Genomic DNA, 17503 nt, shown 5'->3' with positions numbered 1-17503 from the left:
CCGGGTGGAGGTCGTGCCTGCTGAGGAAGTCTGCTTCCCAGTTGTCCACTCCCGGAATGAACACTGCTGACAGTGCCAACGTGTGATTTTCCGCCCATCGGAGAATCCTTGTGGCTTCTGCCATCGCCGTCCTGCTTCTCGTGCCGCCCTGTCGATTTACATGGGCGACCGCCGTGATGTTGTCTGACTGGATCAGTACCGGCTGGTTTTGAAGCAGGGGTTTTGCCTGACTTAGGGCATTGTAAATGGCCCTCAGTTCCAGAATATTTATGTGCAGGGAAGTCTCCTGACTTGACCATAGTCCTTGGAAGCTTCTTCCCTGTGTGACTGCTCCCCAGCCTCGAAGGCTGGCATCCGTGATCACCAGGACCCAGTCCTGTATGCCGAATCTGCGGCCCTCTTGAAGATGAGCACTCTGCAGCCACCACAGCAGAGACACCCTTGTCCTTAGAGACAGGGTTATCAGACGATGCATCTGAAGATGCGATCCGGACCACTTGTCCAACAGGTCCCACTGAAAAGGTAGCGGGCGTTTTAGAGCCCCTGATGGTTTTTGAGACGCCTGGGCAGGCACAGGCTGAGAAGCCGGCTGTCCCACATTAGGTATGTCGTCAAACCTTTTATATAAGGAGTCGACACTATCACGTAATTCCTTCCACAGCACCATCCACTCAGGTGTCGACCCCGCAGGGGGTGACATCACATTTACAGGCATCTGCTCCGCCTCCACATAAGCCTCCTCATCAAACATGTCGACACAGCCGTACCGACACACCGCAAACACACAGGGAATGCTCTGACAGAGGACAGGACCCCACAAAGCCCTTTGGGGAGACAGAGAGAGAGAGTATGCCAGCACACACCAGAGCGCTATATAACACTGGGATCCCACTATCAATGAGTGTTTTCCCTATAGCTGCTTTTTTATATATATTACATATATATATATATATATATATATATATATATCTATACTGAGCCTAAATTTAGTGCCCCCCACCTCTCTTTTTTACCCTTCTGTAGTATTCTCAGACTGCAGGGGAGAGCCAGGGAGCTTCCTTCCAGCGGAACTGTGAGGGAAAAATGGCGTCAGTGTGCTGAGGGAGAAGCCCCGCCCCCTTTTCGGCTGACTTTCTCCCGCTTTTTCTGTGATACTGGCAGGGGTAATTTTACATCTATATAGCCTCTGGGACTATATATGATGTATATTTTGCCAGCCAAGGTGTTATTTATTGCCCTCAGGGCACCCCCCCCCCAGCGCCCTGCACCCATCAGTGACCGAAGTATGAGGTGTACATGAGGAGCAATGGCGCACAGCTGCAGTGCTGTGCGCTACCTTGGTGAAGACTGAAGTCTTCTGCCGCCGATTTTCCGGACCTTCTTCGTGCTTCTGGCTCTGTAAGGGGGACGGCGGCGCGGCTCCGGGAACGAACACCAAGGTCGGGTCCTGCGGTCGATCCCTCTGGAGCTAATGGTGTCCAGTAGCCTAAGAAGCCCAAACTACCACCTGTTAGGTAGGTTCGCTTCTTCTCCCCTTAGTCCCTCGCTGCAGTGAGTCTGTTGCCAGCAGATCTCGCTGAAAATAAAAAACCTAAATATACTTTCTTTCTAGGTGCTCAGGAGAGCCCCTAGTGTGCATCCAGCTCAGCCGGGCACAAGAATCTAACTGAGGTCTGGAGGAGGGTCTTAGTGGGAGGAGCCAGTGCACACCAGTAGTCTAAAAGCTTTCTTTATAGTTGTGCCCAGTCTCCTGCGGAGCCGCTAATCCCCATGGTCCTTACGGAGTCCCCAGCATCCACTTAGGACGTTAGAGAAAATAGATTAATACTCAAATGTCTTACTCCTACCACATCATCTTGAAAAGGTGAAATTACTATTCCACTCAATTGCACAAGTAACTGCTCATTTATAGGATCAACAGTTCAAATTTTTCAGAATATGGGCAGAAAATGTGACCAACCTGAATGAGGTATTGGGCGAACGTCTTCAGGGACCTGAACGGTTGTAGTATTCTGGGCTTCTTCTGCGTGTGTAACAGTGGGATCATCTTGATTTGCTCCAGAAGGGTCTTCATGCTCATTGGCAGAGTTATCAGAAGCTATAACTGTACTGTCCGTCATATTTCCCAATTCAAGAACTGATGGAGAGTTTTCGCATACATCAGATGTTTCAATCACAACGGGCTGGTCGACTACAGCAGTGGGAACAAATTCTTTGTTGTTTTCAGAAACAGTTTTGGCTTTGCCATCCTCTACACTCTGTTCCAAGGAAACTGCATCAGCTTCATAACTGAAATCACCACCAACTGATAAGTCCGTAGATTCTACATCAGTCAAGGGTTGTGCTTCTTCAGAATTTGTCATTCCATCATCTATAGATGTGTTCGCCAGCCAACTACTCTTGTCTGATGCTTGAGGCTCCTCGGAAACATGATCCAGCTCTGTAATCTGATCATGGTTGTTCTGTTGCTCAGAACCATCAGGTTTCTCTTTGGAACTTTCAACCCATGGTCCAGATGCTGTAGCGTCACACAGAGTAATACTTTCCAATGAAGCACGAGTAGTACATTCATTGTCTCTTGTTTTGTATATTTCTGGTGTGATGGTTAAGACTGTAACACTTTCATGTATTTCTCTATTAAGTGTCTCATTCACCTCCTGATCATTTGCTGCTTCTTCGGGGTTCATAGTCATGTTATCACTATTACTTTCAACGGTATTGATTACACTAGCCAAATTGTGCTCTACAGTAATGGAAAATGAAGAATCTTCACCTGCTGTTCCAGAGCTCGTTACAAATCCCTCACCCTCATCCTCCTCTTCCTTAGCCCCAGTGCTCGTGATGGCACTTTCATCGTCCTCTGTAACAGCTCTGGAGTCACTGGTTTCTATGCTGCTCATTATATTGCCACTCTCATTACTTTCCGTGGCAGAGCATGCATGGCTATCTTCTCTTCTAATAACCCTCAGTACTTTTTCACCATCATTTTCTTCAGTTATACCAGTACTGGTCACAGTCCCTTCGCCTTCTTCTAATATAGGTTGGTTAGTTGGCCTTACGGCTTCGTGATCAGTACCCACATCTGCCATGATTTCATAAAGTGCATTTTCAACAGAAGCATTTCTTTCTGGATCTTCAGAGGCTCGGTTGTCAACAGATGCCCCCGACACCTGATCTTCATTGATGTCTAAGCCGCTGGTATGAGAAACGGCCACTTCCTCTACTGGACAGTGAATGGTTACGTTGCTTACATCAGTAACAACTCCTATATCTGCACAACTGACATGACCAAAGGCTTCAGACATTTTCCTGGTCCCAGGAGAAGCTCTTGCTTCGGTACCAGCGCTAGTCACAACACCATCAGTTTCTCCATCTCCGAGCTGCCTAGGCTCCTGCCTAGATAAATTAACATGTTTTTGTTCTTCAGAGCTGGCACTACTCACAGCATCCTCTTTTTCATGACTTATTTCATCTACACCATCTTCAGAAATTCTCTCAACACATTGAGAATCCTCATTAGCATCTGCACTCGAGAGTAGAACTGCAACTTCTTCTGAAGTACCAGCAATTGGCGAGTTACTATGGTTACCTACAAAACTTGATTCTGCAGCCATCTCTATGGTTCTATAACTGGTTTCACTGCTCAGTGTATCATCTACATCACTAACGACCTGGTCACTCTCCCTCTCTGTGCTGGAAGAGGTTGTAGCATCATCAATGGTTGGTCTGTCTGCAGATGCTTCTGCTCCGATTTCTTGGATGCCACCATCGCCAATGCTTGAAGAACTAGCAGCTTCCTCATTTTTGGATGGAACTAAAGTCTGATTCATTCCGGCCAAACTACTGTCCATCGTGTTATCTGATGAGGTTGCATTGTCATCCCCATTATCCAAGGAGGATTCCATGGCGTTGCTCGAGCTGGCTGCTGTGGCTTCACTATTAACATCATCTCTGCATTTAACCTCCACTGATTCAATGTTAATGGTTGTGGAAGTTGTGGCATAAGCATTATTGTTCGAAATAACGTCACATGTTTTATCATCTTCAATACTGCTATCCATCATATTACTGGACGTAGCTGCCTGTTCATTTGCTTTATTTGCAAAAACATTACTTTGCGCATTCTCTTTAATTCCACCTGTTGCCATATTACTTGAGGATGCAGGTACTCCATCATTTCTTACCGTCTCTTCTTCACATACCCTTCCCAAAGTGTCTGAAGACGTTGCAGTATTTGCTCTATTACCCATGTCTGTTTCAAACCCCAAGTCCTCTCCGGTACTGCTGTCCATGGCAATGCTTGAAGACGCAGTAGGTTGTGTGCTGTGGTGTAGATTTGCACAACTATTAGCTGAATTGCTAGACGAAGTTGCTGTAGTATCAGTACTGTTTCCAGGAGATGATCTATCACACTGCTCAGCACTGCTGTTCATTGCAATGCTTGAAGATGCAGTAGCCTCTGTGTTATCGATGTTTAATGTGGCTGCTTCTAATCTGTGCTGAGTACTACTTTGCCTGAAAGAGCTTGAGGAGGAAGCTGCTTCATCACCAACATTCTGTGATTGAATCAAAGTATCTCCACTACTGGAAGAAGCCGTATTATCCTTATGCTTTCTCTGTTCCACATATTGATCTTCAGAACTTTGATCACCACCACTACTAGAACAGCTTGTGGCTCTACCAGTGTACAGCTTGTCATCGCTTGAGACCGACACCTCAGTGCTACTGTCCATTGCAAGATCGGATGAGTTCCCTGGATACTCTTTGAGAGTTCCCGAAGAGATAATATCCATACAGGTGTCATTTATACCATCTTGCTGTGTGCTTGAGGTGGCTCGAGTATTTTTACTGTCTTCCACAGTACTAAAGTTATGTTTAATCCTGGTACCTAGGCTGCTAGAAGAACTTGCTGCATTGTCACTCTCTCTTTCTAGGGGATTTTTAAGCCAGTCGCTTGAGTCACGAGCCAAGCTGCAGTCCATTACGTTACTGGATGAAGCAGCTATATTTTCACTATCTAGTTCAGAAGAGACAAGAGAGACTTCAAAGTTCAACTCTCTGCTGCTGTTTATCACATTACTGGAAGAGGTAGCGGTGTGCCTTTCCGAAAAACCAAGTAGGTTGCTCTCTGCTGCTGTGCTTGAAGAGGTAGCTGCGTGAGTGGTTATATGTTCAGAAACGCAAACAGCTCCATAACTTTCTGAAGACGTAGCTACGTGGGTAATAACAGTTCCAGAACCATCACTTTCCGTTAGGGTGTCAGAAGAAGTTGCTGTGTGACTAAAGTTGTTTGAAGCTCCTAAAGTAAGACCATGTCCCTCTGCACTGTTAGAGGATGATGCAGCATTATCTTGGCCACTTTCAGAAGATCCCCTGTTGGCACTGGATGAAGTGGCAGCCTTAAGGGTAATGTTTCCCACTTTTTCTGGTGTAACATCACTTGTGCTTTGAGAACAAGTGGCTGCACTGTCTGCACTCTTTAAGGACAAAAGGATAGGGTCCAGATAGTTACGCTTGCTACAATGCTTCCTATCAGAACTTGAGGACGTGGTGGCATCTTCAAAGCTATTTTCTGATAACACTGTAAAATATCCATCATCTTCAACAAAGTTACCATCGGCAGAAGCAGAGGAAGTATATCCCCTGCTGTTATCAAGGTTAATAGTGTTCCTTTCAGAGTTACTTTTATCGGAGCTGTTCGCAATTGGAGTGTTGGAAGATGTTGCAGTGTCCTCGCTAACAAGTCTTAAGTCATCATTGCTGTTTATAACAGAGCTAGAAGAAGTGGCTGTTTCTTCACATTCATCTTCCTTTGCACTCTGGTTATTGACTCCGTAACCCACATGGACATGACTACTAGACTCTCCCTGGCTTGTTTCTATAACACTGCTCCCTATCCTTTCCGTACAAGTCACATTCACAGAGCAATCTTCTCCTTCAATAGTAAAACCATCTTGGTTTGCAACAGATCTGTCATTATATTCAGCCTGAGAAGCTTCCGTCTCCATAGCAGAAACCTCCCTGTCTACGTCATTCCCAGTTACAAGATTGTCCAGTTCCGAAAAGTCTATGGGAACCAGAATGTTTGCGCTTTCTTTCTTGACCGTCTCCTTCATGCCATTTGCATCTTCTTCTGCCAAGTCACTTGTGGAAATCTCCCCATCATTTGAATCTGTTACCTCAGAATAAATTTCTGCAGGAGACAAACTGGAATGGTCAATGTTATGGGGTTCTAGACTAGATTCTCTCTGTTCCCCAGCAGAACTTCCTAACCCACTGGGTTGGGAGAGATCTCTGTTGCCACTTTCAAAGTTGGATTTTCTGTTCTTTTTAGGTGGAAATCCAGTATCACTCTCTTTTGGCACATCTTTATTTGTATCAAACAATCTTGAAATTGGTTTAAACGCACCACTTGGTTTGGTGTCTTTCGAGTCACTGACTCCATGTTTTGTCTTTGACTTTAGTGCAGAGGTTTTGTTTGAGGTAGTTGTTTCAGCAACAGAAAGAGGGCTTGCGTTATCAGGATTTGATACTGCAACCTTTGACTCCACACTTGCTTTTTCTGTGACATCCACATGTATTTTCACAGTCTTTTTGTGCTCTCTGTCTTTTATATCACCAGAAACTAGTGCCATACTAAAACTGTCACTTTCACTTTCTGATTTAGAATGTTTCTTTGTACTGCCACCTTTAGAGCTTTCACTTTTATACTCTGAAGCAGATTTTTTACTTGACTTCCTTTCAGAGCTGCTACATTGTTCTTGTACCCTTTTGTCATCTGGATATTTAGAAGATTTTTCCTCTGATTTGCTACAGTCTCCTTTTCGTCTAATGTCCTTGTGACTATGTTTGGGGACTGTCATTTTCTCTCCAGAATATTTCTTGTCCAATTTAGAAGATGCACGATCCCTGTTATCGTGCTGAGACCTTTCCTTTGCTTTATCAACAGAATGTTTGGACTTTTGACTGGTTTCTTTGGCTACATTGCTTGAAGTCTGGGCACTTACACTGTATCTTCTTTCCTCACCATCTCGATCTTCAGACTTCGATTTTCGATATTTATCTGAAGAACCTTCCACTACAACCTTATCTTTCTCACTCTTTTGGTTTGTCTCATCCTGGTCAGTTTGTTTTGATGATTTGCTGGTAGTTTTAGACTTTGCTTTGGTAGGAGTTCTTTCTTCTGAACAGCTATGTGCTCTCTTTTTGCCTTTATCTACATTGGTCTCTTGCCTTGAATTAGAACTGGCTGAGTCGGCTTCATTTTTATCATCAGCTGAAGACTTGGAGATTTTCTGGGATGAGCTGTGTGACCTTGAAGAAGAACTCTGAGAATCTCTGTGTTGTCTGGAATCACTAGATGACCGATTATACCTCTTCTCGGGTCTCAACTTTTCTGTGGACCGATGTCTATTTTCATCAGTTTTGCTACTATGGTCAGATATTCGGTCATCTTTGCTGGATGAGGAAGACTTTCCATCGCTTCTCTGCTTGTTTTTCCTATCCGATCGCTCTTCTGAGCTAGATTTACTTTGGCTATGTTTATGCAAGTTGTCGTCTTTAGAAGTCTGCTTAGATCTCTGAGATACAGGATCGCTTCCTGGCTTTTGTGTACTGTCTGTCCTGTGTCTATGCTTGGAGGATGAACGTTCCTCAGAGTAAGTCCGTTCACGCTCATTACTATAAGGTTTAGGCTCTTTCCGTGGGGTATTCTTTGTATCACCATCACTGGTTTCTTTTTTTGATGGCTTTTCAGGCTTGAGGGTAGTTCTGTGCTTCTGCTGGTCCTCAGAGGTAGAGTCAAGTCTCTCTAAATGCTTTCGTGTATCAGATGTCTCATAGTCTTCTGTTTTTTCTACAAATGAAGCAGCTTTCTTTTTAAATTCTCTCTCTGTTCTAGAGTCACTTTTACATTCTTCTGTGGATTCCAATTTTTTAGAGTGTTTATTATCCTCCCTTCCAGAGGTAGATCTGGAGTCTCTTGTGGATGAGGATGATGCTCTCTCCTGTGACTAGTAAAAAGATGAAAAAATGTAGAAGTCATATAAACAATATAAGTATAACTGAAGCTATATAACAAAATGAGTGAGAAGAACATCTATAAATATCTGAAATATTTTGTCCGCACCAACACGTTCTGTACAAAAAAACAACAACACACTACTCACTTGTATTAAGCCTAGAGTAGTGATAAAGCATTGATAAGTGAAAGGTGATAATGCACCAGCCAATCATTACAGGTTTGAAAAATGACAGTTAGTAGCCGATAGGTGATAACGCATCAGCCATTCACTTATCACTGCTTTATCACTTCTCCAGGCTTAATACATCTGCCCCAATGTCCATAATGGACAATAAAAAAAAAATCAAAGGCAGCTTAAATTAATGATTCAATTAATATGAGCCAGATCAACTTAAAAACTAATTGTGCGCGAAATTTTACCTATCAATAAATGAATAATAAAATATACATATTATGTTAACATACATCAAACTTTTGGTAGGTTTGAATATGCAAGTAGTGAAATAGAGTATGAATTTATTAATATTTTTGCATAATCGTGCTTTTTAGGTTTTTATATATTTTTTTTTTATAAAAACAAGACAGTCCAAGTAATAGCACATCTTCCTCCCTCTGCAATGTACTAAAGAAACAGTTCTATGTACTGTATATATGGCAGTGTTTAGGCCCAGTGGTATTCTGCTATGGCGAGTGTTCTCTTTTGAATGAACCGCTTTCAATATCAGATCGTTGGGATAAAGCAGGAATATACCCAACAGGTCATGTTTTCAGGATTTCTATAATCATGCACAGAAGAGTTAATCTATTTTGCTTAATAAGTAAATATACCACGTTTCCAGATAAACCTTGAAAGCATGACCTATCAGGGGTACTCGTGGATTGGAGGTAACAATCACTGAATTAAAAATATAAATATACCTTTCCTTTTGATAAAAGAGTGGAAAAGCCAACCATTCACAGATTCCCTAAGGGGAAATCGATAAAACTTTCAATAGTTCCAGATTAATGTAGAGTCCTATGTTATACCGGGTACACACATTGTCTAGTATGTACCCGGCATTAGACTCAAACCCATACGAAACTGAGCTAAATAATTTGTCTGGAAACTGATGATTTGGTGAAGGGAGGAGCATCAAAGAATGAAGATCATCTTTTAGGTACCTAACTTCTTTGCTTTTAGCACAGTTCCCATGGTCGCAGTGTCTGCCAGATAGGAAGATGGAGGGCAAGTGTTAAACATAGCTGAATGTTCTTATTGGGATAGTTTAACAAACTGTAACACACAACCCACAATGACCCATAAATTAATCACAAAATATACCACTATATGTCATTCACCTCACTAGACTTTTGGGTATCCCTAGAGTCTTCATCAACATAATCACTTTTTATCTTCAAACTGCTAGTAGCAGACCTAAAAAGAAAAACAAAAAGTAAGCCGGGATAAGTATTGGGGTCAGTGCTAACATTACCCAAATATCCACAGATCCATATAAGTATATGTACTGCTTTCTATGAGTTGACATACAAATTGTTTAATTATTTAAACTACACGCAGTGTTCCTATATCAATCAATACTTTCATGATATGGCCCCCACTTAAGTCTGTTTGTCAAGAAAAAGCAGCAGCAGATTAAAGACAAATGTTAGCGAAATAAAAAACAAACAAAAAGAAATGAAAAGAAAAGAAAAAAAAATACACATACCTCGAGTCTCTATTCCTTTTTTTGCTCATTGCAACTTTTTTTTCTAAAAACATTTGTTCTTTGAGCACATCCTTTATGCTGCTAAGCTTCACCTTCTGCCCTTTTGGAGACTTCGGCACAGCACTCGTTGTTTCTACACAATAAAAAATTGTATAATAAAAAAAATAATATATATATATATATATATATATATATATATATATATATATATATATAGATAGATAGATAGATATATACATATATACACACACACACACACACACACACACACACACACACACACAAAACCACATGTAGATAAAAAATCGCTAACAGCATTAATAAACACTTTATAAAACGTAGTCACCTTTAAACACAGGCATCTTATTTCAAACCAATTATCTAAGACTGTCATGATGAGGCAGCGCTACAGTCTTCAGTACAGCTCGGAAAGAAGCCTCCAGTCTCTATCTGCAGTTTTATTCAATAGAATTCTGGTGCATATGTTGTTTTTTTTAACACGTTATTACGTTTACTAGCATTAAAGCAATATACTACATTGATACAACTAATTTGCTTTAAAAGATATAAACATAGGATTTTAATACCTACCGGTAAATCCTTTTCTCATAGTACATAAGGGATATTTGGGAAATCTAGTACGATGGGGTATAGAAGGGGTTCAAAGGAGCCAGAGCACTTTAAATTTCTTCAACTGGGTGTGCTGGCTCCTACACTATGCCCCATCCCACAGGCAGTTATAGGTAAAAACGTGCCCGAAGGAGAAAGGACATATATAAGAGAAGGAACATATTTGAGAGAAGGAACATGTCAAAAAAAGGTGGTGAGATTTACACACCAGCACACTACTAACAAACAACCAGCAACGGCTGGTAACAACAACAGCAACAGCTGTACAGGTAACTATAGAATAAGAACCTGCAGAAAAGTTCACGCACTGAGGCGGGCGCCCAATCTCTCTTATGGCAGGCATGTCAAACTCATGGTCATCCAGCTGTTGTGAAACTACAAGTCCCAGCATGCTTTACCAGATGATCAGTGGAAGGTATGCTGGCAAAGCATGCTGGGACTTATAGTTTCACAACAGCTGGAGGGCCACGAGTTTGACATGCCTGCCTTATGGACTACGAGAAAAGGATTTACCGGTAGGTATTAAAATCCTACATTCTCTAGCACCCATAAGGGATATCTGGGAAATCTAGTACGATGGGGACGTACCAAAGCTTCCAGAACAGGCGGGAGCATGCGGAGACTGCTGCAGCACCGCCTGCCCAAACTGGGTATCCTGTTTGGCCAGGGTATCAAATTTGTAGAACTTCACAAACGTGTTCTTCCCCGACCAGGTAGCAGCTCGGCATAGTTGCAAGGCCAAGACTCCATGGGCAGCCGCCCAGGAAGAGCCCACTGACCTTGTAGAGTGGTCCTTTAGAGACGTAGAAACAGGTAAGGCTGCCGACACATAGGCCTGTTGGATAGTAAGCCTAATCCACCGAGCAATTGACTGCTTTGAAGCAGGGCAACCCTTTTTTTGCGCATCATAGAGCACGAACAAGGAATCCGTCTTTCTGACCCGAGCTGTGTGCTTGACATAGATCTTCAAGGCACACACAGCATCCAATGCCTCCAGAGGAGCAGAAGCGTCAGAACTGGACGGAACCACAATAGGTTGATTCAGATGAAACGCGGAGACAACCTTTGGCAGGAACTGCGGTCTAGTCCGGAGCTCCGCTCTGTTCTCGTAGAAGACCAAGTACGGACTTTTACACGATAAGCCACCAATTCTGAAACACGTCGAGCAGAAGCCAGGGCCAGTAACATCACCGTCTTCCATGTGAGGTACTTGTCTTCTATCGTCATCAGAGGTTCAAACCAGGAGGACTGTAGAAATGCCAACACTACATCCAAATCCCAGGGTGCCGTAGGCGGCACAAAAGATGGTTGTATGTGGAGTACCCCTTGCAAGAAGGTCCGAACTTCAGGCAACACTGCCAATTTCTTCTGGAAGAAAATGGAGGGGGCTGAAATCTGGACCTTAATGGAACCCAGACGTAAGCCCTTATACACACCAGCCTGCAGGAAACGTCCCAAGTGAAATACTGCAGGCAGATATGTGCATTCCTTGCACCAAGAGACATATCTCCTCCAGATATGATGATAGTGTCTTGACGTCAGGTTTTCTGGCCTGAACCATGGTAGCAATAACCTTTTTGGAAAGGCCCTTGTGAGCTAGGATGTTCAGCTCAACCGCCATGCCGTCAAACAAAGTCGCCGTAAGTCCGGGTAGACGAACGGTCCTTGTTTAAGAAGATCTCTTCTTAGTAGTAGAGGCCCGAGGGTTTTCAATGGACATGTCCAGAAGATCCGCGTGCCACGTCCTCCGAGGCCAATCCGGCGCAATTAGCTTTGCCTGGACACCTTGATTCCTGATTCGCTTTAGCACCCTTGGGAGCAATGGAATCAGAGGAAACAGGTTAGACCAGCCAATACGGCCAAGTCAACGCCAGTGCATCCACTGCCCTCGCCTGAGGATCCCTGGTCCGTGAGCAATACCAAGGAAGTTTCTTGTTGAGACGAGAAGCCATCATGTTCTTTTTGTGGGCAACCCCACCGGTCGATGATCTTTTGGAACACCAGATGGTGGAGACCCCACTTCCCCGGGTGGAGATCATGACGACTCAGGAAGTCCACCTCCCAGTTGTTCACACCCGGAATTAAGATTGCTGACATTGCTCTTGCATTTAGTTCCACCCAGAGGATTATCTTTGACACCTCTCGCATGCAGGCTCTGCTTTTTGTCCCTCCTTGACGATTGATGTACGCCACTGCATTGTCCGACTGTACCTGGATCGCGTGATTCTTGAGTAGAGAAGAGGCCTGAAGCAGAGCACTGTAGATTGCCCGAAGTTCCAGAATGTTGATCGGAAGGAGGGCCTCTTGGGCTGACCACCTGCCCTGGAACTGTGCCCCTTGGTTGACAGCACCCCATCCCCGTAGACTTGCATCTGTCGTGAGGAAGGTCCAATCCTGAATCCCGAAAACTCCAGCCTTCCAGGAGATTGGAGGACTGTAGCCACCATAGGAGGGAAATCCGGGCCTGAGGTGACCGCTGAATCATCCGGTGCATCTGGAGATGCGACCCGGACCACTTGCTCAGGAGATCCAATTGAAATGTTCTGGCATGGAACCTCCCATACTGGATCGCCTTGTATGAGGCAACCATTTTTCCAAGCAATCTTATGCAGATATGGACGGAGTAGGCCGGAGCATCATGTGAAGTGTTTTCGCCTTGTCCTCTGGTAGACACACCTTCTGGACCACAGTATCCAGCAACATCCCCAGGAACAGGAGCCTCCGAGTTGGCTCCAGGTGGGACTTCTGCAAGTTGAGGATCCGCCCATGGTCTGATAGAAGATGGATGGTGCGTTCAATTTGGAGCAATAAAAGCTCCCAGGATCGTGCCTTTATTAGAAGATCGCCCAGATAAAGGACCACATTGACCCCCTGGACCCGGAGTTGGAACATCATCTCCGCCATCACCTTTGTGAATACCCTTGGGGCTGTGGACAGTCCGAAGGGTAGTGCCTGGAATTGGAACGGATTGTCCAGTAGGGCAAACCGCAGGTACACTTGATGAGGCGGCAAAATCGGAATATGGAGATAGGCGTCCTTGATATCCAAGGAGACCATAAATTCACGTTCTTCCAGACCCGCAATCACTGCTCGCAGGGATTCCATCTTGAACGCCTTCAAGTAAGGATTCAAGGATTTGAGATTCAAAATGAGTCTGGTCCGGTTTCGTCACCACAAACAGGTTTGAGTAAAACCTTGTGCCGCGCTGCGGTAGTGGTACTGGAACAATGACTTGGTACTGAACCAACTTTTGGATTGCCTGTTGTAACGTAACTTGCATATGCTTCAAAGCTGGTAAGCTTAATTTGAAAAATCGTTGAGGGAAGTACCATCGAACTCCACCCTGTAGCCCTGAGAAACAAGATCTCTGACCCAGGCATCCTGGCAGGAAGTCTCCCAGACGCGGCTGAAGTGACGCAGTCGAGCTCCCACCTCGAGATCCCCTCGGGGTGGGTGGGCACAGTCATGCTGAGGCGAAGCAGAACCAGTGGACTGTTCATGAGAACTGGTGCTTGCATGTTTTCTGGACTTACCTCTGGTTGCTCTAGTCGCATTAAAGGCACCTCTGGCCTTAGATCGAAATGTGTGAGACCGAAAGGGACTGGGCAGACGGCCCCGGATAGGAGCGTCTCGCCAGGCGGGGCCCCAGAAGGAAGAAACGTGGATTTCCCAGCCGTAACTTTAGAAATCCAGGTATCCAATTCGACCTCAAAAAGCTATTCACCAGAAAAGGGGAGGGATTCAACACTACGTTTGGATTCTGCGTCCGCAATCCACTGACACAACCACAAAGCTCTGCGCGCCGACATTGCCATGGCAGAAGTCCAAGCATTAATGTTCCCCATCTCCTTGAGCGAATCACAGAGAACACAGGTAGTGTCCTGAATGTGCTTCAGGAGGGTTACCATAGTAACTAATGGCATATCCCCCGAGAGGCACCGCTGAATCGGAGTGGCCCAAGAATGAATAGCATGGGTCATCCAGCAACCAGTAATGACATGTCTTTGTGATATACCGGGCTGCAGTGTATATAGATTTTAGTGTAGTGTCTATATTCCTATCCCATGGATCCTTCATGGTAAAGGAGCCCGGGGCGGGCAGCACTGCCTTTTTAGACAGCCGAGATACTGGGACATCCACGCCAGGGGGTTCCTCCCAAAAAGTTCTACCTTCAGGAGCAAATGGGAAAGTGCGCAAAAACTTTTTGGACACTTGGAATATTTTGTCTGGTTTTTACCAGGCCTGTTAGAATAAGTAATCTAACGCTGTAGAATTAGGGAAAGTGACATTAGGCTTGTTTTGTACAAAGAAAAACTACTGCTGTGACGCAGCGTCCTCTAGAGGGAGCTTTAACACATCCCTTATAGCCAAAATGAGGGGTTCAACACCCTGAACAGCATTGGGATCCCCACTAATGGGGTCCAGGTCATCCCCATTATCCTGAGAATAGCAGGTAAACCACACTTCTGGGGACCTGCATGAGAGGGGGGGCTGTGCATCTGCCTGGCAGCTAAATCTGCAACAGCCTGTTGTAGTAGCTGAGTTAGCACATTAGCAGTGAGCTGGGATGACATATCAGACATCATAGTCTTAAGAGACCCTAACCAGTGGGGCTCTATACCCTCTTCCCGAGCCCCTTCACTAATTTGTGAAGATTGACTGCATTGCTCATTAGAGAAAGGAGAGAATCTAATGTGACATACACTGCACAGCTTGTGTTTACCCATATTCACAGTAAGCACAATAACATACACATACACACAGATAGTTGTATTGCAAACCTGCTGTACTGTATGAGAGAGAGAGAGGGAGAGAGGGAAAGAGAAAGAGAGAGGGGGGGGGGGGGGGGGACCAGCACACCCTGCGCTGCACAGCCCCAGTTAGGCTGTCAGCTCCCTATAATACAGTAAACACTAACAATTATTGTCCTAGATAGAATCAGGATAGTGTACACAAGCGGCTCTCCCCCTTTGCTACACCCTGTACCAGATATGCAGTGTGTCTGATGATCAGGAAGCACTGTGTGTGCTGTAAATGGCTGTAGTAAGCAGAGGAAGGTGCAAAAATGCCTCAGGTCTCGCTCTGAGGTAGCTCCGCCCCCTCCTATGCCGCCGGAGTTACATACATATATTTTACTGGCAAAAGTCTCCTTTTAAGCTTAAAACATCACATAAGTGCTAGTCAAGCCCTTTTGCGTCAGTTCTACACGGGGCTCTTAGCGGGACCCCCCAGGGAGAGTCCCGTACGCCACGCCGCACTTTGAAACGAGGGACCCCCCTAGCGGGGCCTCCGGTTTGTACTCACCACCGATGTCACCTTTAGGCAGCGTTAGGGGTGTGCGACGTGCTGTGGCTGTGACAGCCAAGGCGCAGTGCCCCGCTGAACAACAACCCGTCAGTACGGTGGTCCTGCAGTGGGGAAGCGGCTCAGCACCTCGTAAGGCTGGTGACAGTCTCCACCCCTAACTACCACAGTGCCGCCAACAGAATAATTCACAGTGACCCATCGAATCCTGGGGGTGGATGCAAACTGTCTTGGGCTCCATCTTCTTCCCCAGTTTGTCCTTCCTCACTCTGAGGGTCCATCCCCCGCTGGATAAATACAACCTCATAGATGCCCTCTTCTCATCATCCAGTTCCCAGTGTGTGATCGGGAGGAGGCACGCAGTTCCGCTGCATGGGCCTGCAGCAGAGAATGCGCCTTTCTCACGTAAGACCACTTGACTGACAGCTGTGCTAACCGTAACGAATGGTGTAAAGGTCTCATCCAATTGAAGCAGATATATCAGGGGTCAGGGCACTTTCTTACCCTTCACCCCAAAATGTATTTAGATACGCTGACGTTACCCCCTTGATTTGAAAGGAAGGAAACCATATATTAGTGTGCATATGCACTGGTTATCACTGTTTATATGGCATTTCTGAGATACTGTGTATATGTGTGTGTGAATATATATATATATTTTTTTTTTTTTTTTTATTATTATTATTATATTTTGGCAATTAATGGGTTAACACTTTCCTCCCAAAACACCAGAGGGGGAGGGGGGGGGGGGGGGGGTGTTTGAACATGACTTTTAGGAGACAGATGGTCACATTCTCACCTCAGTAATGTCAGTGGAAATTTCCCACTGTTATGTGGGCCACTGTCTGATCCTGCGGAACTCTGTCAGCGGTCAGCCACAGAAAACTTCAAGTTCTGTGTGTGGGTTGGCGGGCCGCAGGCGGGAGGACAAGACAGCACAGGACAGGCGGGCGTGAGGGAGCGCGGTGTGAAGTCAGCACGTCACACAGCAGCCAGGAACACAGCACGTCACATCACGAGCCAGCCGGTGCTGGACAGGGCTGGGTCTCGGCAGCGCGACCGTCCATTAACCCAGGAATTTAATTTTTTACCCATTTGGGGTAATTTACCCCTGTTCCCCCGACCACTGAGATACTGGAGATATATGGATGTAAACCAACCCCCCCCCCCCCCCCCCCCCCCCTCCAAACAAAGAAAAAGGTCCTGTGCTTGTATCTAAAACAGAGCACTAGGAAACCATTGAAGAGGTCATTGCATTTTCAGTGCTCTGCCTCCTAGAGGTGGGGCATAAGCCACCATCTTCGTCCCCTCCCTCACTTCAGAAAGTGGAAAAAAACTTAAAGTAAACATTTATGAAACTGTCAGGTCGATGTCGCATAAAGTCACATGTCACGTTTAAAGCGCAACATTTACTGAACAAAAGCAGACATGGAGTAAATTCCTTTTACAGAGACCACTTAATAATCACTCACACATCATTCCCTGCAGAACAGAGGTCAGCTCTAGGAACTGATCTAGAATCAGAAATAGTTACACAAGTTATCATCCAAAGACAAGCCCTGTGAACAGAAAGCACATAGATACCTGGACTCCTCATTTTCAAAGCCTTGGTTTTCTCTGCAGCTTTCTGCTTGCGCTTTTCCACTAATCGCTCTCTCTTCACTTGTCTCCTTAGAAGTCTCTCTTCCTTTTCTTTGGCCTGAAAGTGTATCAGGACCATCAGTGAGGACAGCACATACTTATCTGCAGTGTCCCCAATAGGAAGACAGAGGAAATTGGGTAGTCACACGTGCCTTGTAGCCTGCACTTTTAAACGTCAACAGCAAACCCATACTAAACA

The 17503-nt window shown here is 45.1% G+C and overlaps 1 protein-coding gene across 2 annotated transcripts in view; it reads right to left on the bottom strand.

The window, feature by feature from the left end:
- The window catches only part of BOD1L1 (biorientation of chromosomes in cell division 1 like 1), a 142959-nt gene that overhangs the window by 79460 nt on the left and 45996 nt on the right, over nt 1-17503 (bottom strand). For both annotated transcript variants that reach the window (XM_063922880.1, XM_063922890.1), the window contains exons 7-10: nt 17248-17362; nt 9730-9862; nt 9362-9437; nt 1961-8012 (exon numbers count right to left, since the gene is read on the bottom strand). In XM_063922880.1, coding sequence (XP_063778950.1) covers nt 1961-8012; nt 9362-9437; nt 9730-9862; nt 17248-17362 — 6376 coding nt within the window. The remainder of the gene's footprint in view (nt 1-1960; nt 8013-9361; nt 9438-9729; nt 9863-17247; nt 17363-17503) is intronic.

The sequence above is a fragment of the Pseudophryne corroboree genome, chromosome 1 (genome assembly GCF_028390025.1).
Source record: "Pseudophryne corroboree isolate aPseCor3 chromosome 1, aPseCor3.hap2, whole genome shotgun sequence".
Taxonomy (NCBI): Eukaryota; Metazoa; Chordata; class Amphibia; order Anura; family Myobatrachidae; genus Pseudophryne; species Pseudophryne corroboree.
This window is presented reverse-complemented; position numbering and strand designations above follow the sequence as displayed.